The sequence below is a fragment of the Oryctolagus cuniculus genome, chromosome 13 (assembly GCF_051225735.1).
Source record: "Oryctolagus cuniculus isolate XC-2025 breed Fujian yellow rabbit chromosome 13, ASM5122573v1, whole genome shotgun sequence".
NCBI lineage: Eukaryota > Metazoa > Chordata > Mammalia > Lagomorpha > Leporidae > Oryctolagus > Oryctolagus cuniculus.
This window is the reverse complement of record NC_142879.1, coordinates 48,298,163-48,322,579: the sequence shown is the minus strand read 5'-3', so window position 1 is coordinate 48,322,579 and position 24,417 is coordinate 48,298,163. Positions and strand designations below refer to the sequence as shown.

At 41.1% G+C, this 24,417-nt stretch overlaps 1 protein-coding gene and 2 long non-coding RNA genes across 5 annotated transcripts in view; 2 read left to right on the top strand and 1 right to left on the bottom strand.

Annotated features, from left to right (window-relative positions):
- The window catches only part of LOC127483449 (uncharacterized), a 44,006-nt gene extending 35,793 nt beyond the window's left edge, over positions 1-8,213 (bottom strand). The window contains exons 1-2 of the long non-coding RNA XR_007909674.3: positions 7,499-8,213; positions 4,133-5,013 (exon numbers count right to left, since the gene is read on the bottom strand). This is a non-coding gene — a long non-coding RNA (uncharacterized LOC127483449). The remainder of the gene's footprint in view (positions 1-4,132; positions 5,014-7,498) is intronic.
- DNAJC1 (DnaJ heat shock protein family (Hsp40) member C1) overlaps positions 7,904-24,417 on the top strand; it is a 197,398-nt gene continuing 180,884 nt past the window's right edge. For 2 of the 3 annotated variants that reach the window (XM_089311558.1, XM_089311557.1), the window contains exon 1: positions 7,928-8,450. In XM_089311558.1, the coding sequence (XP_089167684.1) occupies positions 8,238-8,450 (213 nt within the window). In that variant the 5' untranslated portion in view covers positions 7,928-8,237. Of the gene's footprint in view, positions 8,451-24,417 lie in introns of all 3 variants that reach the window. The other variant, XM_002717400.6, reaches the window with a different exon arrangement.
- LOC149122585 (uncharacterized) overlaps positions 17,427-24,417 on the top strand; it is a 29,605-nt gene continuing 22,614 nt past the window's right edge. Inside the window, exon 1 of the long non-coding RNA XR_016218950.1 lies at positions 17,427-17,560. This is a non-coding gene — a long non-coding RNA (uncharacterized LOC149122585). The remainder of the gene's footprint in view (positions 17,561-24,417) is intronic.

Below are 24,417 nucleotides of genomic sequence, written 5' to 3'. Positions count from 1 at the left end.
ATAGCAACTCAGCACTGTTTTCCTCTGTGTTCCAATTTGGCATCATAAATAGTACTAGCGCTCAGTGGCTGGATGCCAAAACCAAGCTGTTCAGGCTGAAGAAGAGGTCTGTTAAAATTTCCTTTTGTAGGCTAATTGGAACCTTTGTGTTTGAAGAAAATACAATTGCTGTGGTTGTGTTGAATTGAGGAGTTGGTAGGAGAGAGGGTTGAAGGAGAAAGACTAATGCTTAAATTTTAAAAAGTTATTCAAGTTAGTTACTAAAAACCTTTGAAAAATGATAATCCTGGAACCACAAGATGTTAGAAGAAATTTTAACATGGATTTTTCTGTGATAATTAAAGTCCACACCAAGCAGAAAATATCACTGAAAACCTGGAGCTAGCTACTACAGAGTAAGATGACAACTACCAGTGAATCTCGAATGACTAAATAGTTGAATGTGAATGTTTTCCTTTTATTCAATCAGGTACATGCTATTAATATCTGCTGTTTAACCTGAAGCTGAATTTAGCAGGAAAATCATTAATAATTGGTTTCTAAAAAAGATTTTATTTATTTAAAAGGCAGAATTAGAGAGAGAGAGGGAGCTACAGAGGTCTTCCATCCACTGGTTCACTCTCCAAATGACTGCAATGGCTAGGGCTGGGCCAGGCGGAAGCCAGGAGCCAGGAGTTTCTTCTGGGTCTCCCACGTGAGTATAGGACCTAAGCACTTGGGCCATCCTCAGTTGTTTTCCCAGGTGCACTAGCAGGAAGCTGGATCGGAATTGGACAGCCACTACTTGAACTGGCACCCATATGGGATTCTGGTGCTGCAGACAGCAGCTTAACCCACTATGCCACAATGCTGGCCCTACTAGTATGTTTTTATGAAGTTGGAATGAAAAAATTTAAACTGACTTTAACAATCACTTTTGTGTGTGTGTGAAAAGTCTTTTAAGTCTTTTATCAATCTAGACAAAAGATTAGACAAATTTCTAGTGACGTGTACAAGAACAGCCTAAGCTTGATAACAAATACTTTTAAAGACAACATCTAGACATTTACAAAGAGATAAGGGCAGGCATTTGGCCAGTGGTTGGGATAGCTGTGTGCTATACAGGAGTAGCTGGATTTGATTTGCAACTCCTGCTCCTGACTCCAACTTCCCGATAAAGCAGACCCTGGGAGGCAGCGCTGATAGTTCAAGTAGTTCTCATGTGAGAGGCCTGGTTGAGTTCCAAGCTACCGGCTTGGCCCCCCTGTACCTCCCTATTGTAGATACCCGGGGGTTGAACCTGCTAATAGGAGCTTTCTCTCCCTCTCCCTCCCTGTCTCCATATCTCTTGTCTCTCTCTGCTCTCAAATGAAAAAACAATAAAAATAACTAGATAAGATTTATTTATGGAAGCTTTAATACAATATAAAGACTTTCCATAAAATTATAGTTATATATATACAGCAATCGCTATATACTCAGCACTAATTATCTCACTTAATTCCCACAACAACCTTAGATTTTGATGGCAGTGTTACTCAAATTTTTAGAGTAAGATGAAACACAGAAATCACCCAGCTAGTAACTGATAGAGCTAGGGCTCAATTTTAATCTAACTGGTTCTGGAATCTGTGCTCTTATTCACTATGAGGTTATTTGAATAAGTAGTGCATTATTCAAAGAAGTGAAAATCAACATGTTAGAAATTTATATTTATTATTTATAACATGAAGAACATCTGTATTTATTCATAAGGACCTTCAAATGATTAAAATTCAAAATGCAATACAAAAGGAATTATTTCCCAAGAAGGTGCTTCCCCAAAACAATATTTTTCTAACCTTTGTCAACTCAATGAAAGTCTGTGAATAGTGTTTGGATAAATAAATTACTAAGAGAGGATAATGTTCCATTAAAGAACAATGACATCTCAGAACTTCATGTCCATGTATTTGAGAAACAGCCATATAGAGGCTAATAAGAACATTTCAAGATTTAATGAGAGCCAGATTTTTCTAAATCATGAGATGAATAGGCCATTAATGTTGGTTTTATGAGTTTAGATTTTAGTTGTAATAGGTTCTATATTCCATTCTGTTTCACAAATTTAATCTCACCCAAAAGTAAATGATAAACTACCAAATATCTTATTGAAGCGTCTTTGTGTACTATTGGTCTATTAATTTACCAGTATTCTTTCACATTCCCCGCTGTCAAAGGGTTGGTCATGGGCATGAGTTTAATCTAGCAGTTAAGACACCTGTTAAGATGCCTGTGTCCCACATCAGAGTGCCTGCGAGTTCAATCTCCAGTTCCAGCTTCTGATTCCAACTTCCTGCTAATGCAGACGCTGGAAGGCGGCAGGTGATGGCTCAAGTAATTGGGTTCCTGCGCTACCATTACCCCAGTGTGGGAGACCTGGATTGGGTTCCCAGCCCCTAGCTTTGGACAGGCTCATCCCAAGATGTTGCAAGCATTTGGGTAGTAAACTGGCAGATGGGAACTCTGTCTCTCTAATCAGTAAATTATATACATATAAATATACACATACACACACATATCTATTTAAAGGCAATGGTTATTATGATGTTCAAGATTTTGTGTAACAGGATCAAAATTCTTCCTATCAACCTCTATGTGGATGACCCATCAACAAGCTGGATTCTCCCTGTTCTCATTGCATATTTTTCCCTGTGCATTTTAGCCACACACAAATAGTTACACCTTGAACCTTATCCATAGAGTCTACAGAACCTACAAAATGATTTTTAACATGTAAAATCATTCTTTAATCATATAAGAGCTGATACATTCCCAGCTTACTTGCAAAGCACCATATTGAAAATAATTAGATGTCTTCACTAAAACCATTTAAAAAAGTAAAAGGCAGATTAATTCTGATTATTTAACTCCTTACACTGAACTGTGCACATATTTATATTAGCTCATTAATTTTCTGCCTTCCTTAGACTTTAAGATTTCCTTCTTTAAGGCTTTTTGAAACGCTTGCCTTCATTGCTTCTCAGAAGCTTTTTTTTTTTAATATTTACTTATTTATTTATTTGAAAGGCAGAGTTACAGAGAGGTAGAGAAAGAGAAAGAGAGAGAGAGAGAGAGAAAGAGAGAAAGAGAGAGAGAGAAGTCTTCCATCCGCTGGTTCACTCTCCAAATGGCCCCAATGGCCGGAACAGAGACGATCCGAAGCCAAGAGCCTGGAGCTTCCTCCAGGTCTCCCATGTGGGTACAGGGTCCCAAGAACTTGAGCCATCTTTGACCACCTTCTCAGGCCATAGCAGAGAAATGGATCAGAAGTGGAGCAGACGGTATTCGAAATGGTGCCCATATGGAATGCCAGCGCTGCAGGCGGCGGCTTTACCCGCTATGCCACAGCGCCAACCCCCAGAAGATTTTCTAACGTTTGACTATGACATACTTAGATTTGTTACATTTATCCTATGGGAGTTTGCCGAGTTTATTGCATTTGTATGGTTGTTTTTTCCTTCCTTTTTTTAACAGCCCTACTGAGATATAATTGACACAACACACATTTTCCTCACTTAAAATGTACAAGTCTATGTTTTTAGTATTCACAAGTTTATGTAACCATTACCGTGATCTAATTTTAGAACATTTTTATACTCCTTAAAAAATTCCCATATGCATTAGCAGTCAATATCTAACCTCTACTACCCTCAGCCCTAAGTAACTGTTAAATTACTTTCTGCCTTTATAAGTGTGCCTGTTCTGAATATTTTTTCTTGACCTGTTCTCAAGTTCACTAATCCTCTGTTCTGCTGTGTCCAGTCAGCTGTTAAACCCATTCATTAAGCTTTTTATTGTAGATATTATATTTTTAAATTCAAGATTTTCCATTAATTATTTCATGGATTCCAATTGTTAAAATTCTGTATATTTTAATTCATTTTGTCTACTTTTTCTCCTATTGCTTTATTTTACGATGGTAAAATTCTAAACTGAATGCTATTATCTGATTTATCTATGGGTCTTCTATTACCTACTTTTTTTTTCTCTTGATTACTGGTCAAATTTTCCTGCTCTTCTCATGTGTCAGAATATTTTTACCAAGTGCCAGATTTTTCTATTAAAAACCTATAGACAATATAGATGGAAAAACAGAGAGTGGTCTGATTACCTCAATCTATTCAGGGATGAGCTGGGTTGGACTGGGTGGCAGTTTTAGTGAGACTCTGGCCACTTCCGGGTTCTCTGGTCTTCTCACGTAATTCCTCAGGGCATCTGATTAAGAGCCTGGAAGGACCTCGTTTCCTTTGCTCAGGAGATTCAGTTCTGTCTCTGAGAGATGTTAAACTTTAGATCTTCAGACTTCTGCTCATATCGCAGAAATATTGGAAATGTCTCGAGGAGTGAAAGTGCCTCTGTCTTTTTTTTTTTTTTTTTTTTTTTGGACAGGCAGAGTGGACAGTGAGAGAGAGAGACAGAGAGAAAGGTCTTCCTTTTGCCGTTGGTTCACCCTCCAATGGCTGCCACAGCCAGCGCGCTGCGGCCGGCGCACTGCGCTGATCCGAAGCCAGGAGCCAGGTGCTTCTCCTGGTCTCCCATGGGGTGCAGGGCCCAAGCACTTGGGCCATCCTCCACTGCATTCCGGGCCACAGCAGAGAGCTGGCCTGGAAGAGGGGCAACCGGGACAGAATCCGGTGCCCCGACCGGGACTAGAACCCGGTGTGCCGGCGCCGCAAGGCGGAGGATTAGCCTAGTGAGCCGCGGCGCCGGCCAGTGCCTCTGTCTTTGAGGCAGGCACCTTCTAAGTGGAGTGAATTTTGTATGTCTTGGTAGAATGGGAGGAGATTTTACTTTGCCTACCAGGTCCAATCCCTCAGCATCTGGTACAACCCCCAAACTCGATAAATGTCTTGTGGGAAAATGGGCTGTATGGTTGAGTATCCTTTTCATTCCCATTCCATTCCATATGACTGTTGAACATTTTATTGGTTCCTCTTTTTCTGTGTGAAGGCCCTCTGCTGAGGCCAAGCTTGACCAGTCCATGTCCAGAATCTGTAAATGTTATCAGAGAAAAAAAGCAATTAGTGATTATCAACTCTCTTGGTTCAGACTTTGGCAAAAGAAGATTGATTCAGTTGCACCATCCTTTGTGAGACAATGGCTGAACATATGAAGACACCAAACTAGAAGTCCAAATAGGAATATAATTTTGGACTTTGCAAGGGACCTGGACCAGCAAGAACCATCATCTCCAGGTAGCCAAGTGTGATTAGAATTGGGTGGGATGAATCTTCCCAAGTAACTCCTTTTGTCAGCAAGAAGTACTGTACCAAAGTGACTCCAACTGCTTTTTAGCTTGGCCTTGGAAAGAGAATGGACTTCCTTTAGATGGAATAAGTCCCTAGGATTCTTGGACAACATAAACGTAGAGCTCATGAGGGAAATACTAGACTACCTGCCAAAAGATCAGAGTAAGCATTCTATATTTGTGGTAAGGCAGCCCTAGTTTTAAATGTCATATTGTGGTTAATTTAATGACCACATTGGAAAAAAGATGAATATTAAGATATCAAGTAATTTTTACTATTACTCATATTATTTTATTTACTCATTGAATAAGCATTAATCTGATTTAGGAACTTGTAGCAATGTCTTTCACTTTAAGAAAACTGATACACCAAAAATAAAACTGTAGTCTAGAGTGGGGCAACAGTGATGAGGCAGTTATCAGATTCAATTCAACTAACTGAATGCTATCACATGCTGTCATCATTATGTTCTGGACTGGGGATGCACACAAAAAGTAATGCAATGGACTAAATGTTTGTGCCCTTCCAAAATTCCTATGTGATAGTCTTTGGAGGTGAGGCCTTCAGGAGGTTTAGATGAGCTTATGAAGGTACAGCACCCTGATGGGCTGGGGATCTTTATTAGAAGAGATGTGGCATCTCTCCCTCTCTTCTCCCCATCTCATCTTCTCCCTCCTTCTCCCTTGGGCATGGGAGGACACAGCAAGGCAGGGGCCATCTGTAAATCAGGAACAAGGCCCTTACAAGAAAGCCATCATGCTGACTCCCTGATGCAACATCCAGACCTCTGAGAAATAAATGTTGGTAGTTTAAATTACTTGACTCTCAGGTATTCTGTTGTAGGGGACACAGCAGACTCAGACACCCCTGCTCTGGTATATCTGAAGCATCAACTTCAGGATAGATTCTCTTGTCATTAATTTATGTGTATACATTAATTTCAAGCAACATATACTTGCATTCACTTATGACTTCAACATATTCTTAAACTGGATATTTCCTCAGTAGATTTGCTTCCTAAAGTGTTTTTCTAATTTTATCAAATGTAAAATATTATTATTCTGCATAAGTAGTGCTATCATGACCCTATTTATCTTAATTTCACAGACTAGATACAAGATGGGAAAAGCATGAGGTCAAATGTTCAAAAATAGGGTAGCATTCTGATTTTCTGTTTTCACTTGATTCACAAGAGTAGGGAGTCAGGGAGGAAAAAACATGAGGTGGCCTAAACAAAAATAAATTACACAAAGAACAACAGTAGTGAAAAAAATTAAAAAGAGACTCATAAGGATCAATGTGAAAATTGGAGGGAAGACATTATTAACACAGAGAGAGGAAGTTTTAGCCTATATTTCTTTTTTTTTTTTAAATATTTATTTTATTTGAAAGGCAGAGTTACAGAGGCAGAGGGAGAAAAAAAAGAGAGAGAGCAAGCAAGCTTCCATCCACTGGTTCACTCCCCCAAATGGCCTCAAAGGCTGAGGCTTGGCCAGGGTGCATTTAAGAGTCTGGAACGCCACCCAGGTCTCCCAGGGTCTCCCACGTGGGTGGCAGGGGTTCTATCACTTAGGCCATCTTCCCTTGCTTTCCCAGGTTCATTAGTAGGGAGCTGGAGAGAGAGTGGGGCAGGTCAGACTCCAACCAGTGCTCATGTGGAATGCTGGCGTAGCAGGCCTGCTTTAACCTGCTGTACCACAACGTCATCCCTGCCTCCATGCAACTCTTTAAATAGACCTCAATTGGAAAAAGAATCCCAGCTGAGGCTGAGTAGGTTCTGGCGGTGAAATTAAACTTCTAAGACGGTCATTGAGTCACAAGTGTTAATTCGACCCAACTGCCAATTTTATTATGCTTGCAAAATTTTTTTTCTTCCTTTTGAAAACTTTATTTAAGGCAGACAGAAAGGGACAGTCAGAGTTCTTTTATCTACTGGTTCATCCCACAAATGCCAGCAATAGCCAGGGCACAGCTAGGTCAAGCCCTTGAGGTGGGAACTAAATCCAGGTCTCTCATGGAGGGCAGCAAGCTCTCCAGTACTTGAGGCTGCTGCCTTCCAGGGTGTGCATTCAGGAAGCTTGATCTGAAACAGAGGAACTGAGACTGGAACCCAGACACTCTGAGATGGGATGCGCGAGTCTCAAGCAGCGACCTCACTGCTGCACCCAACCCAACACCTACCTCTACGCCTGTAAATAAATCTTAATACATAATTGAAGTATACTCACACTTTTTTGGGTCTTGGCTTGCATTCCTTTTCTGCTTTCTTAAAAAAAAAAAAACATACTTTCTACTCGCTGTCTGGTTCAGTTTCCTCTATCATGGCTGATGGAATAATGAAAGGTATGGAGCGCAAGCTGTAATCAATAAATCAGGCCTTGAATAGGCTTCTGGTGTTCACTATGTGGGGGCGGGCAAGACGATAGGGACTTCGAAGGAAATCTACACGTGGTACGTTCCAGGTGGCTGCGTGACGGCCGTAAGTGCCCACGTGTGGTAATATGAGCAAACGCACGCAAACCTCTGCCCTAAGCACCACAGACCAAGAGGAATTTCTACAAGGCCCAGAACTGGGGCGCCCGGAGTCCCTACTTCCGGCCCCGCCCCTCGCCGCGGTTGCTAGGAGACGTGATGTCACCGGAAGCGAGGCCCAGGATAGGCTGAGGCGCGGGGAAGCCTCTCCCCCTCCTCTGTAACCTCGGCGCCGGGCGCTGGCCCTCCAGCTGTTTGTAGGCCTGGGAGTGAGGGTCCGGGGAAGGTAGTCCCGGCTGCCCGCCCGACGCTGCGGTCGCCGGCTCCGGCAGTCCGCGCACTCCCTCTGGGGCCGGCAGTCGGGTGGGCCGCTCCGGAGCGGCAGCCCGCGCTTCTGACTGACAGGCGCTACTCCCCACAGCTCGCGCTCCCCGCCACGTCCCCGGTCTCGGCCGACGGTACTGCCTGGCTAGTGACCTTTCCGAGCCCGGCTCAATGACGGCTCCCTGCCCCCGGCTGGCGCCGCTTCCTGAGCGCCGCGGGCTCCGGCTCGGGCCGTTCCCGCTGCCGCCGCCGCTGTGGCTGCTACTGCTGCTGCTGCTGGCGGCCGCCGGGCCGGCGCGCGGCTGGGAGAGCGGAGACCTGGAGTTGTTTGACTTGGTGGAGGAGGTGCAGCTCAACTTCTACCAGTTCCTCGGGGTACAGCAGGTAAGCGCAGCCGCGTGGGGTTGGGGCGGAAAGGGGTGGGAGGAGCGCTCGGACCCCCGTTTTCGTCCCGAGGAGCGGGGGCGCGGAGGGCAGGAGGACTTGGTCGCTGTGCTCCTGGGGGTCTTCTTCCCCGCCGGGTCCAACGGGGTCTCCTGGCAACCCCTGCCTCGGTAGTGGTCCGCCTTCCCCACTTCCTCACCGCTGCCCCGGCTCCTCAGGTTCCGGTCTCGGTGACAGGCTGCGCGGTGCCCTCTGCCCGAGCCGTGATAGCGCCTGCTGTGCTGCGCTGGCCTCTCTGGGAAGACCCGGCCCACCCCCACCCCGGAGCGGAAGCGTGGTGTGGGTAGCCGGTTTCTTACACCTACCCTTTCCTGCCCTCCCGAATGGGAGAAAGAGGAGCCCCGTCTCACCCTAAATTGTTACGTTGCCGTTTGCGCGTATTTCAGCTGCCTTCCTTCCGAGAAGATAGGAATTCATTTTGGCCAGTGTCTTAGGTTTCAAAAGTTTTTTCTTGCGTTATACTTGGTAATATTTTAGCCCTTGGATAGGGGCTAGTATCAGTTTGAAAATCTCCATGCCGGCTGGCTTTTGGCGCAGTGGTTACAACGCCACGTGGGAACTCTATACTATATCTGAGTTCAAACCCTGGCTCTGCTTCGGATTCCAGCTTCCTGCTAATGCACACCCTGGGAGGCAGAGCAGATGACGACTCAAGTACTTGGGTCCTTGCCACCTGCGTGGGAGACCTGGCTTGAGTTACGGGCATTTGCAGAGTGAACCAGTGGTTGGGAGATCTGTCTTGTCCGTTTCTTTCTTTCTGCCTTGCAAATAAATAAGAGTTATTAAAATTTGTTGGAATTTGAAGCCTCTACCACGTTAGTCCTGGAACTCATAGGAGGATCGTTGTGGGCAGTAGTGGTACAAGGGGGAGCTACTGGAAGAGAAGCTGGCCAGTAGCACAGAATCTTAGTGTTTCTCCCTTTCCTTTTCTCCCTCCCCTTTCCTACCCCGCACTTTAAAATTTTGACAAATGAGAGAGAGGTAAAGAGAGAGAGAGATCACCTCCTGGTTCACTCCCCAAATGTCCTAGAATAGGGGCTGGACCCGACCTGGAGCTCAGTCCTGGTTTCACATGAATAGCATAGCCCTAATTACTTGAGCCACCTGCTGCCTTCCAGTGTGTACTTTATCAGGAAGCTGGACTCTGAAGCAGAGCAAAGACTCTAACCTAGGCATTCTGCTATGGGATTCTAGTGTCCCTACATGGGTCTTAACTAGTAGGCCAAATGCCTCCCTTTTTGTTTGGGGGGAGAGGCTTGAACTTTTAAAACCCATTTGTTGCCTTTTATTTCTACCATTGAGGGTAATTGAGTGAGAGCAGATATCCAATCTCTTATCTGAAGCTTAGTGTCAAGAAGGTGACATTTCACTGATTGCAGGATTATGAGACTATAAACTTAGAATTTCACACCATCTGACTGAGCCTTTCATATAATGCTTTGAATAGTTATGGGGGTAAAAATAAAATTAAGACTTCCTAATAGTTGTCATTCAAAGCATACCTTACATAATTACAAGTGAAATGTACATTTCCTCCACCATAGATTATCATAAATCTGGGTGAACTATTGAACTGTTGAACTAAATGGGAATGTAATTTTCAAACATTGCATTTTCATTCCATTACCGAATATAAAATTGTCATGGCAACATGAATTTAACAACTTTTATTTTTTGTAAGTTGTAAAGTATAAGCATTTCACACTTCAAATTTTATGTGCAGTTTTGTAGCAACTGCATTTATGATCTGTCACCCTTTGCCACTTCCTGCTCACAGATACAAATATATCTTATTTTCACAGTGAATGATGATGCAATATGTGTAACAATAGTTAGTGAAATGATAACTGAATACTAACTTTTAAGAATGCTATTAATATTGAATAATTATTTAGAATTTATGATTTATTAAGTTCTATAGCTAAAGAGTCTTATGCTTTCCAGGTATTCATGGAAAATTAAATCCCTTTAACAGAGTACAGAAGCTTAATAGTAATGGTTTAAAGTTTAGATTATGTGCTCTAATTTTGCATGTGAGCTCTCATAGAATTTTCATTTATAATTTCATGCAACTTAATTTGCAGAGTTAAATAGGCAGTGTGAACAACTGGACCTCTTAACTGTGGGCAAAGATGGGAAAATAAAAGAAGCATAGATAATCAAGAAGATTCTTTGTCAAGGTAGAATTTGAAAAGAAGGATCCAGAAAATTGTTTTAATCTGGGTTTCTCCATCCAGCTGTGTTGAAATTGGAAAGGAAGCCAGAAAGAATTTTATTCTAAGCTAATTTTATTCCATCTAGCAGAGAAATTTGTTGGAACAAATTATTTACTTTGAATCTTAACTTTATTGGAAAACTTCGAGGGAACCCGAAATTTGGTAGAAACAAGTGTAGATTTTTTAAGACAAGTGCATCTTGTTTAACATTTAAGCTTAAATGTTTTGGTGACTAGTCCAGAGTCAAAGTGGTGATGTGGTTCTGTGTACTGTCAGTTTTGTTACTCATTCAGCAGAGATTTATTTGCTGTCTACTAGGTTTTAAGCACTGAGAGATGACTTTTATATAAAACAAAAGCCCTAGCCTCATGAAAGTTAAAATTGAGTAAGGAGAAACAGTAAATAAATAATCAAACAAGTAAACATATTAGTTGGTGAGAGGAGGTCTCTGAAGGAAGTTACAGAATAAGCCATGTGGGTAATTGGTATGTCTTAGTCTGTTTGGGCTGCTATAACACAATACTGTAAACTGGATAGTGTATCATCTACAGGAATTTATTTCTCACAGTTGTGGAAGCTGGGAAGCCCAAGATCAAAGTACCAGCAGATCTTGCGTTTGTTGAGAGCTTTCTGGTTTTTAGATGGCACTTTCTTGCTGCGGCCTTACATGGTGCTAGGGGCAAGGCACCTCTCCGGGGCTTCTGTTAGAAGAGCACTAATCTCATTCGTAAGGATGCTGCTTTCATGACCTAATCACCTTCTAAAGGCCCTGCCTCTTAATATTATCATCTTGGGAATTAGGTTTCAACGTCAGAGTTTCAGAGGGTTACAACATTCAGATCATAGTTTGATGGAAGAGCATGCAAGGAAGACTAGGCATTGTGAAGGCCTTGAGGCAAGAGTTTGCTTAGTGTTTGAAGAACAGTGAGGTGGCCAGTTTGGCTAGGACCATAATGGGGGATTGTCATAGGTGGTCTGGAGAAAATCATGTAAGGCTTTGGAGAATGTTATAAGAACTTGGGCTTTTACTTTTAAGTAAGTTGGGATCCAGTGTGGGGAAGACATGCATGATTTGACCTGAATTTCAAAATGATCTCTTTATGGTGTTGAGGATAGTCTATAAGGCATTAGTTACTTCAAGGGATAATTGTGGTGCAGAGTATAGAATGGCCCTGAGTGGTAACTGTGGAGTGGGGTGAAGTGGTCAGACTCTGAATTTAAATTAAACATAGAGCTAGCAGGATTTCAGTGATGCTTTGAATGTGGGATAGGAAAAAGAGAGAAGTTGAAGATGGTTCTGAAAATTTCAACATTAGTAACTGGAAGAATGCAGTTGCCATTTACTTAGATGGGGAAGCCTGGAACAGGAGCCTGATTGGGGAAAAAATCAGGAATTTGGGTTTTGGTCATGCTAAATGGGATATCTGGTAAACATTCAAGTAGAACTGGCATGCAGACTGTTGGCTATTCGAGTTTGGAGTTATAAGGAGAAAAGTTTGGACTGCATATATATATATATATATGTGTGTGTGTGTGTGTGTCCAAACATATATATAAATGAGTTTGGGGGTCCCTGTTATTCAGAAGGTAATTTGAAGCCCCAAAACTGCATGAGTTCACCAAGGGAGTGAATATAAAAGAAGACATCTGGGAGCTAAACTTCAAGATTCAGGAAGGTGGAAAGGAACCAGCAAAGGAGAAGGAAAATGAGGTAGGACGGAAGCTAAGAAAAGATGCCTTTTTTTTTTTTTTTAAAGATTTTATTTGACAGGTAGAGTTACAGACAGAGACAGAGAGAAAGGTCTTCCTTCTGTTGGTTCACTCCCCAAATGGCCGCTATGGCCGGCGCTGCGCCGATCCGAAGCCAGGAGCCAGGTGCTTCTTCCTGGTCTCCCACATGGGTGCAGGGGCCCAAGCACTTGGGCTATCCTCCACTGCACTCCCAGGCCACAGCAGAGAGCTGTGCTGGAAGAGGAGCAACTGGGACTAGAATCGGCGGCCATATGGGATGCCAGCACCGCAGGCGGAGGATTACCCTAGTGTGCCATGGCGCCGGCCCCAGATGCAGTCTTTCAAGTTAAGCACAGAAAATATCTCAAAAGAGGAGAAAGTGATCAGCTGGGTTACATAATTTGTTAATTTAAACAAATTGAGTCTCGTGAATTGACTGTTGTGGGACCTAGTGTGGAGGTCATTAGCAACTTCATGGAGAGCTGATTCAGTACCTGATTAGACTGGATTCAGGAGAGAATGAAGGAGAAGAATTGGCGACAATGAATACGGAAAATTGGATGACAGTGACTGTGTGTGGCATCTCTATCTCCTAATCCACCAGCTCTAAGTTAGCTCAGTCACTCCCCAAGTTTTTTGTTAGATTAAGTGGTGATCTTTAGAATGTGGGCCAGGCCATCTCCTGGTTTTATGACTTTAGGAGAGTTGTCTCCTGTTTAGGACAAATGGTATCTTCCTTATTTATTAACACATAATAGCCACTTAAATATTTAATGAAGTAAAATAAACATCATAGCTAAAACTAAACTGTAATTCCCCAAAGGAGTAGTTGATTGGTAGTTTTCATTCAATAGATTATATATAATCTTTGTTAGTCCTATAGCAAAGGGGTTTATTTCCATGTATTTCCAGATTTCAAGTCAGTTCTAGAAGTCTAGAAAGGAGTTCCAGAAATCTTTGGAAGAGAGGCGTATATGGATCACATGTAGAGATTCAGCCTGTCTTTAGTATGACTTTGTTACCAGGGCATAACAATTTGAATATTGCGTCTCTTCAGAGATAAAGAAGTATAAGGAAAAATATGTGCAACTAAAAGATCTTTTATTAGTAATAAATTCTAAATCTTGGGCTGGCATTTTAGCATAGCATAGGATGGCAGCTATGCAGCCAATTGTTGGGAGAATTGTCTTTGATTTAACTTGGGAAGAACTAATCAATTGAAACACTATGAGCAAGGTAATTCAGTCTCTTCTCTGCCCAGTCTGGAAATTATTCTAACTAGACTTAACCTGGAATTTCTGTCTCAAAATCTCTGAGAGGAAGGCAAGTATTGCTAGCAAGCTTGTTTGGCTCCCACACTTAATGCTATGTTATCCAGTAGTTTTATCAGTAATAAACGTGATAGTTTGACCTCAATTTGCCTGACTTCTGCTTCTCTCAATTTTTGGATGGGAAAAGCGTGAGGCATTATTAACCCAGCACAGTTCTTCTTAGAAATTAGTGTGATGATCTCTTTCACAGAAAACTGATGAATCTGTTCTGTGGTTATCTATCTCCAAAGTTTCTTGGGGAACCACAGAGCTGTGGTACCAATTGGATTTAGTTTAGTCTGTCTCTGAGTTTCTTCCTTGGCAAATATGTGTTGTAAAAGTTCTCCCCATTTTTTGGTGGGGAATCTAATGTTGTAAAAATTTGGATGGAGAGAGAGAGAGAAAATCTGGAATCGTAGATAACCCAGTCATTTCTGTTTCTTACAGAAGCATATTGTGCAGAGAGTTAAAACTGAATAAATATTTGTTTATATACATTTTGGCATCAGATTGGATTATTGGAAAAATAGCTTATTTTTTTGTGTATACACTGTTTATTATACTGTGGTAGTGTAATTTAGTGAAGATTATCTGAACATATTTTATAGGAATAAGCAAGTCTATTTTGAGAATTTTGCACATATAACCTAGAGCTGATGGTAACAGAAATATAAAATATTGTAGTTTTATGTCTCTTTTCCTTTTATTGAGTTTTTTATTTACATTAATTATGAGAACACTCAGAGTATCTTATGTTTTATTTTTTTGTAGGCAGTAGCCTAAGTTGAATAGGAAAATGGAATTGATTTGTGTTATTATAGTTATTCTTGGAGATATGTTCTCAGTTCTTATGATAGAGATCACCATTTTACCCAGTGATTGGTCATTAGAAATGTTTTATTCAGTGGTGGGAATGAAACAGGGTTGGATGAAGGTGAGGGTAGATATTTGATTTCTGAGAATTTATGTGGCAGTTACAAATAACACATTCAAATACTTTGAAATGCCTAGTATCTATATTAAGGCTATTGTCAGCTTTGTTATGTTTTCTGTCAGTGAACTACTTATTCCATAAACCAAGGGATCACCTTCTAAGTTAGGCATAAATTGGGTCTATTTGAACAGTAATGATACCATTGAATCCCATCTAATGGTTTTTTTTTTTTTTTAATTCTAAAACCTTTCTTTCATGAAGTTGTGCAGAACTCTATAAAGGAAGGGAGTTGCCAAGAAAAGAGCAGGATTCTAAGCATTTTATAATTAAGCTACTGTAATATTTTCAAAAACTTATTTTCATCAAAACACAAAATTGTAGGAGCTGGCGCTGTGGTGTAGCGGGTAGAGCCGCTGCCTGCAGTGCTGGCATCCCATATGGGCGCCGGTTCGAGTCCTGGCTGCTCCACTTCTGATTCAGCTCTCTGCTATGTCCTGGGAAAGCAGAAGATGGCCCAAGTCCTTAGGCTCCTGCGCCCGCATGGGAGACTTGCAAGAAGCTCCTGGCTCCTGACTTTGGATCTTTGCAGCTGTGACCGTTACGGCCAATTGGGGAGTGAACCAGTGTATGGAAGACCTCTCTCTCTGCCTCTCTTTGTGTAACTCTTTCAAAAATAAATAAGTCTTTTAAACACACACACACACACACACACACACACAACCCACATAATTATAAAAGATAGGTCCTATACTAATATGATTATTGTGCTTTAAATAATCTTGTAGTATTCGATTTTAAGAGCTAAATGTTTAGATTTTGAAATATTGCTTACATTTTACTGAATTTTTTTGTTCAAGAGTGTATTTAGGACTTATTAAAATTTAATCTAGAATTTGTGCTTCATTCCCTGTGTTAACACTAAATTTTGTAAGGTTAGTATTCATTCATGTGTTCATTAGGTGTTTCTGGTTATCATTGTTCAGCAACTAGAATCTTGTATGTAGTCAGACATGATGGGAAAGCAAGGGCATGCTATATTTCACATTTCTGGTTAGAATATGTGTATAAAGTAAATATCCTTTTGCAGGTATTTGGCTCCGCAATTAAGTAACCTCTTGTATCATAGTGCCTGCTTTGAATCCCAGCTACTCTGCTGTCTATCCAGCTTCCTGCTGATGCACACCCTAGGTAGCAACAGGTAATAGCCCAAGTACTTGGGTCTCTCCCACATATGTGGGAGACTTAAATTGAGTTCCAGACTCCTGGCTTTAGCCTGGTCCATGCCCATCTGTTGCAGGCATTTGGGGAGTGAAGTGGCAGATGGAAGATCCTTATCTCTCTGCCTTTGAAATAAAATAACACACCCACCCACATACAATATGCTTCATTGTTAGATGGATACCCATTTTATTGCTAATGAGACAGACATTAAACTGTGTGCAACTACACAGTCAACTAATAGGATGTGAATTGTTTAATGTTAAAGCTAAGAGTCTAAGATCAAGACTTAAATGGCAGGCATTTAGCACAGGAGTTAAGACACTGCTTGCAATGCTATCATCCCACATCTGAGCACCTGGGTTCAAGTCAATGATCCACTTTCTATTTTTTTTAAAGTAAATTTCCAGAAAGACAAATGTTTTGCCAGTCTGATTTTTTTTTTTTTTATTTGAAAGAGTTACAGAGAGAAGTAGAAACGGAGAGAGAGGGGTCTTCCATCCGCTGGTTCACTCCCCAGATGGCCACAACGGCCGGAGCTGCGCCAATCCGAAGCCAGGAGCCAGGAGCTTCCTCTGGGTCTCCCACATGGGTGCAAGGGCCCAAGGACTTGGGCCATCTTCCACTGCTTTCCCAGGCCACAGCAGAGAGCTGGACTGGAAGAGGAGCAGCTGGGACTAGAACTGCGCCCAAATGGAATGCGGGTGCTTCAGGCCAGGGCGTTAACCTGCTGAGCCACAGAACCAGCCCCAATGATCCACTTTCTAAACACACACACACACACACACACGCGCGCGCGCGCGTAATAATATGTATAATGTGAAATAGTGAGAGGGAGATAGATATTCCATCTGCGGGTTCACTCCACAGATGGCCACTACAGCTAGAGCTGGGCCAGGCTGAAGCAAAGAACCAGGAACTTCATTCAGGTCTCCCACATAGGTGGTGGAGGCCTGAGTACTTGGGACATCATCTGTTGCCATTCCAGGTACGTTAACAGAGAGCTGAATCAGAAGCAGAGCAACTGAAACTTGAACCAGCATTCTGCTATGGGATGGCAGCTTCACAAGATGATGGCTTAACCTGCTGTGCCATAACACCAGCTCTCCTTGTGGGGAGCAACTCGGACTAGACTAAGTTACTGGAATTAAGACTTATTCTATGCATCTGCTCTCCCACAATATGGTGCTGAGAGAAAGAGACCAAACAACCTCTACGCAGCTGCCTCATCAGTTTGACAAGCTGCAGGAGCTGATCCTGCTCCTGATTGGAGGAGAGCAGCGTGCTCGGCGTGTGGGTAGCAGAGTTGGGATTGGTGGAAGAGGGCTATAAAGGAGGAGAGAGACAACATGCACTGGGAACATCTATCTGAAGGAACACCTGAGCAGCCCCCGAGAGAGCCGGCCGGAGGTGTGCCGCTCCTCCGCGCAAGTGGGGAAAGTGGCAGGGGGAGCCGCCCCTCCACCCCGGGAAGGACCAGCAGCAAACCCGGGAAGGGCCGAGCAGGCAAAAGAACAGCGCAGGGTTTAGTGTCGTTCCTCCACGAAGAGGGGGAGTGACACTCCTGTTCCAGCTTCCTGCAAATGCAGTCCCTGGGAGGCAGCAGGTGATGGCTCAATTACTTGACTCCCTGCCGCACAGGTAGGACTCACGGACAGAGTTCCAAGTACTGGTTTCAACCTGGCCTAGATCCAGGTGTTGAGGGAATTTTCTGGAGTGAACCAGTGGATGGAAGTTAACTTTCTGTGTGTCTCTTTTTGGTCTGCCTTTCAAATAAAATGAAAATGAATTTTTCAGAGGATTAAAGGACACATCATAGTGTAAGCAGAATTAAAATAGAAAAGAAGCAGTATTAAGAGAATGTACATTAAATTCTAAAAGGGAATACTTTCCTTAATTAAAGCAATTCTAGGAAACATACATCTCCTGGTTATAGAAGGCACAGGGATTTTAAAAAGCTATGGGAGACCCTACTGTGGTATGTTGGTGAGCAGTAGTCCAGAATGAGTTCAGACCAGAAACAGGAGGAGCATTGCTGTCATTTACTAGGAAAGTTGGGACAGACTATTGAGAAATCTAAGGATCCATATGCATGCCTGCAAAAGAAGATAGAAACTTATATAGCTAATTGTAAAGAACCTTATTTAAACCATTAAAGTTAGTCAGGTTAAGGAAGCTAGCCTATAGCTAACTGAATTTGTACAATATATATAAGCCTCTGATATTTGGAACTTTATTTTTTATTTTCAATTTCCACACTTTTAGTTAACTTTAAAAAATCTAGCATTTAGGTTCTTTTCTGACTTCAAGTAGTATTTTCTACTTAAATTTGATTTATGGATATTAATATATACATAATGAAAGAAGACTGTGATTTTACTTGTAGTTAAATATCATTTTCTACGAATTTTTAAAATCTGTGGTAGGAAATAGAATTCCTGTATTAAAGCCTATTAAGACATTTGATATAGTTCAGGTGACTACATGTTGTGTAGTTCTATAGTAGTTATACATAGTTGATATGTGACTTTTTGCATTATATCTTTGGAAGCATATTAAATTTAACTTAAGGTAGATTGAACTTAAATTGTTATTATGGAAAGCTTCATACTTCTTTACCTTATGAAACATCGTTGAAACTTGTTTTGAATTACTTTGAAAATCTGCAGTATATTCTTGTATATCCTCATTAATAGTAAGTCTTTAAGTTGGATTTTATTTTTGGCAATAGCTAATAAATAGAGCTAAGGGGCTGGGGCTGTGGCATAGCAGGTGGGGCCACTGCCTGCAGTGTCAGCATCCCATGTGGGCGTGGTTCAAGTCCTGGCTGCTCCACTTCCGATCCAACTCTCTGCTGTGGCTAGGAAGACAGTGGATGATGGTCCAGGTCCTTGGGCCCCTGCACCCTCATGGAAGACCTGGAGGAAGCTCCTGGCTTTGGATCGGCACAGCTCCGGCGGTTGTGGCCATCTGGGGAGTGAACTGGCAAATGGAGGACCTCTCTGCCCTCTGCCTCTGGATCTCTGATTTTCTGCCTTTCAAATAAATAAATCTTTTAAAAAAACAAGAGCTAGATTTGGTGATTAAGTTAAGTTAGCAAGCCCAAGCAAATACTTTGCATTAATAGATCTGAACATAAATGTCATGTGAGGCTTAAAAACTGGCTGAACGGCTGAGGACTGTTCCCAAGAAGAGTCCCAGGGAGATTTTGAGTGGAGAAGTTTTGAGCAGTATCAACAAATAATAGAATATTGGAGTAAATGACTTTTGATGTACTCATTATTTTGTAGCAACAGTGGTTTTTTTTTTGTTTGTTTGTTTGTTTGTTTTTTTAGTTAGCCCACAAGAGAAAAATGTAAATGAAAATGATCTTGAGTTTAGAGAAGTAGGAAAAAAAAGTTACTAGAAAAAGTTACTCTAATTAGCTTGCTGTTTTTAATGTTTAGAACAAGGGTCATGAAAGTATGCATTGTATAATATTTCTTTAATAAAGATAGTCAAAGCAGTGGCAGAGGAACTAGGGTACCTATTAGATATAGAGGAAATAATTGAGACTACCACTGAGAGATAAAGTAGGAAATGCATAGGGAAAGGAAAAGGTACACAAATGTAAATATAAACAGCAATGGAGTAATATCTCCATCTTGTGGTCTTCTTTGGATATTGCCATAAAAAATGTTGAAAGGTTGTATTTTCACAACTGTAGGCACAAGTACGAATAAAATGAGACAAGTGAAAATACAATATGGGTCAGATATTTCTTACAGTATCTAGCCAGGAGACTAAGACTGAGCTTCCCATTTGGTGTTTGGCAAGGAAGTATTTTGAGATAGTTATGTCCTCCCTTGAACAGCCTTACCAATTTACCCCAGTGTGCATTTTAAATATAATTTTCTATGACATGTCACAGTATGAAGAGGGGTGTGAAAGCAGGACTAGAACATGTAGTTGTGATGTTTTACTCCCAGGGGGAAACTTATAAAGATTAGATATATAATGTATAAATAACACTAATACATGGTTATAAACTTAGAAGTATATGTAATTTTGTATGCATATATACTTATAACATCAGTCTTACTGAAATATTTTCTAAACTGAAGATCCTTATGTAACTCTCATAGAAGCAAAAGCATTGTTTAACACATGGGCAAGGGAATCTAGAGAGAAAGATTCAAGAAGTCTTTGAATTAGTTTACTTCAGAATGGCTATTAAATGTTAACATAGTTGACAGTAATTCAGAGGAATACTTTAATGATCCGTATCTATATTCTGCATGAAGAGGAATCAAATGACTTTGGAAGGTATAAATATGCATATTTGGGGTAGCCTAAAGTAATATTTTGTGACACTGGCAGATAAGATATTTTCATTACAATTCTCGACTAATAGCTGTTTCAGATTTTTGATAGGTGACACTTTTTTAGGCTACTGATCCCTTGCAGCAGCAATTTGTAATAAAGAGATTATTCAAGCTACAGAAGTAATTTAAATTTTTCTAGAAGTCATATTTGGAAACAACTTTTTTTTTTAACTTTTATTTAGTAAATTTCCAAAGTACAGTTTATGGATTACAACGGCTCCCCCCCCCCAATAACTTCCCCCCCACTCACACCCTTCCCATCTCCCACTCCCTCTCCCATTCCATTCACATCAAGATTCATTTTCGATTATCTTTATATACAGAAGATCGATTTAGTACATATTAAGTAAAGATTTCATCAGTTTGCACCCACAGAGAAGATAAAGTGTAAAATACTGTTTCAGTACTAGTTATAGCATTAATTCACATTGGACAACACATTAAGGACAGAGATCCTACATGGGGAGTAAGTACACAGTGACTCCTGTTGTTGACTTAACAATTTGACACTCTTGTTTATGGCGTCAGTAATCTCCCTAGGCTCTAGTCATGAGTTGCCAAGGCTATGGAAGCCTTTTGAGTTCGCCGACTTTGATCTTATTCAGACAGGGTCATAGCCAAAGTAGAAATTCTCTCCTCCCTTAAGAGAAAGGTACCTCCTCCTTTGATGGCCCCATTCTCTCCACTGGGATCTCACTCGCAGAGATCTTTCATTTAGGTTTTTTTTTTTTTGGTCAGAGTGTCTTGGCTTTCCATGCCTAAAATACTCTCATGGGCTCTTCAGCCAGATCCAAATGCCTTAAGGGCTGATTCTGAGGCCAGAGTGCTGTGGAAACAACTTCTTTACATATTTATTTATTTATTTGAAAGGCAGAGTTACAGAGAGGCAGAGGCAGAGAGATCTTCCGTCCGCTGGTTCACTCCCCAAATGGCCATAATATCCATAGCTGGGCTGATCCGAAGCCAGGAGCCATGAGCTTATTCCAGGTATCCCAAGTGGGTGCAGGGACTCAAGGACTTGTACCATTTCTGCGTTCCCAGGCACATTAGCAGGGAGCTGGATTTGAAGTGGAGCAACTGGGACTTGCATCCCATATGGGATGCCAGCTCTGCAGGAGGTAGCTTTACTCACTATACTGTAGCACTGGCCCTTTGGAAAAAATTTTAATTGTATATTTTATGTAACTCAATGTATAATAAATTATTTCAACATATAATTATTTTTTCAAAAACTATTAATGGGATTATTTAACATTCTAGCTTTTTGTACTAAGTGTCTGGTATATATTTTACATTTGTGATACTGGCATGCCTCAATTTGCTAAATTTTGATTAAAAAGTTTATCTGTATTGAGATTTCATTAGATGTACAGCTAACTAGATTTGTGTACCCAAATTCCAAGCATATTTAAAAGTTCCCAGTAACTGAATTACCAGTTTTTAAATATAAATTAAAACTAAAACTTAAAAATTTAATTTCTCAGTATACTAGCACATTTCAAGATTCAAATATACTTGTAGCTAGCGCATACTAGATACTACAAGCTTTGAAAATTAACATTTCTGTGTTGCATAGATATTGATAAGTATTTCTGAATAAAAATCAGATTACTGTTTCAGAGATAACGTTTATAGTTATTTTCTTTTTAAATTTTTATTTTAAGCCAGTGTAATTTTGTTTTTTAGGTCTTTCCATTTGTAGTGTATAAATTTTGCCTGTACTTTTCTTTGACCTGAAAAGGCTTTTAAAATGCATAAAGTTCATGCTGTTCTGTGCACAGGGGTTGTCTGAACATACCTGTATAGGCCTGTCTTCTAACGGTCTTTCTGTTAATCACTTTAATTTCAAATTGGTCATTTACTTTTGTAGATACACCTGTTATATTTTATGATTCTTTAAGTCTTATCCATTAAGTTAATATTTTAGGTTTTCAGTGATGCTTTGATCAAGAAATTACCAGCTTTGCTACTTTGTAATTTCAACTTTGAGGGTTCTTTTTCTCTCTATTCTGAGACGTATCCATCTAGTATCTTACAATGAAACAGCCTGCAATCATCTATTTTGATTATTGTGATGTCTTTAAATGGTTTTAGAGGCCGGCGCCGTGGCTCAATAGGCTAATCCTCTGCCTGCAGCGCTGGCACACCGGGTTCTAGTCCTGGTCGGGGCGCCGGATTCTGTCCCGGTTGCTCCTCTTCCAGTCCAGCTCTCTGCTGTGTCCCGGGAGTGCAGTGGAGGATGGCCCAAGTGCTTGGGCCCTGCACCCGCATGGGCGACCAGGAGAAGCACCTGGCTCCTGGCTTCAGATCAGCGCGGTGCGCTGGCCACAGCAGCCATTGGGGGGTGAACCAACAGCAAAGGAAGACCTTTCTTTTCTCTCTGTCTCTCTCTCTCACTGATCACTCTGCCTGTCAAAAAAATAAAAAATAAAAAATAAATAAATAAATAAATGGTTTTAGGAAGAGATTTCCAGGTGCAGTTATATTTGTGTGCCATTCTGTTGATGCTTTATAATACTTAGGAATTCCAAAGTAGTCTTTTTTACCTAGCTGCCCCTACTGCCTCGTCACAGCTCCTAGTGACTATTGCTTTCCTTTATACTGAATGACTAATTACTAACCTATTTAATTTTGCCCTTGGAAAAGGCAGCTGAGAGAAGGACATGGATCTTAATGTTGGACAGTTCAGACACCTACTTACATAGCTCCTTTTTATTTCAAATAGAAAAAAATCTTTGGGCATAAAACAAGAAAATAAAAATTGGAGAATCTATAGTAAAATCCTAAAGCTGTAGGAGACCTCACCAATATGTCTTTTCTTACAGGAATCTCTTTTGTAGTACTCCCAACAGCCTACTTGATTATATCTAACAATGAGGGTTATAAAACAGCCTGTTAAGTTTTTGAATAATAGTACTCAATGGAAGTCTTATTTTTTTTGTTGTTTTTTCTTAAAAGATTTATTTATTTGAAAGTCAGAAGAGAGACAGAGAGAGAGGTCTTTCAGCTGATGGCTCACTTCCCAATGGCCGCAATAGCCGGAGCTGCACTGATATGAAGCAAGGAGCTTCCTCTAGGTCTCCCATGCGGGTGCAGGGGCCCATGGACTTGGGCCATGTTGTACTGCTTTCCCGGGCCGTAGCAGAGAGCTGGATCGGAAGTAGTGCAGCCGGGACTTGAACCAGCGCCCATATGTGATGCCGGCGCTTCAGGCTAGGGCGTTAACCTGCTTTGCCACAGCACCGAACCTGGAAGTCTTATTTTTATGTAAAACTAAAATTATAATTCTTATGCCTACTTTCAAGTTTATTCATTACCTTCTTCTGAAATACTCCTGAATAAATACTTCTAAATTATTTTTCTGTAATACTTAAGATAATGTACAAGGGAATTATTGATTCTCTCCACATAGCAAGATTTTTTTTTTTTTTAATTTGAGAAAGCTAAGGAGCTGCTTGTTTTCATTATCTTTAGATATGTACTAAGTTAGTTCTAAAGAAGACTCAAACCACCACAGTTTTAGTTGTCTTGGAACTTCCCTAAGCTTGATTTGGGGTTATTATCAATAATTCCTTGAACTCATCAAAGCAATAAGACATTCCTGGACATTGGAAAAACAAGATGATTTGAGTGTTAGCCAGAATGCGGACCACAGAAATAACCTACTTAAAATGAGCTCAGGATAAGACTATCACATCCCATTCTGGAGTGCCTGGGTTTGAGTCACAGTTCCACTCTCCATTCCACATTCTTGCTAATGTGCACTCATTAGCAGCAGATGATGGCTCAGGTGGTTTGGTTCTCACTACATTTGTGGGAGACCCAGATTGAGTTTCTGGCTCTGGCTTAGGCCTGGTCAGTTCTGACTCCAGCATTTGGGAAGTGAACCAGTATATGTGAGAAGTTTCTCTGCTTTTCAAATAAATAATAGTTTTCTAAAAAAGATCTATTTTATTCCTTTGAAAAGCAGAGTCACTAGAGAGAGGAGAGACAGAGCATAAGAGAGAGAGAGAGATTGAGATCTTCCATCTACCTTTTCACTCCCCAAATGGCCACAATGGCCAGGGCTTGGCCAGGCCAAAGTCAGGAACCTGGAACTCCCATTTGGGTGGTGAGGTCCCAGTTACTTGGGTC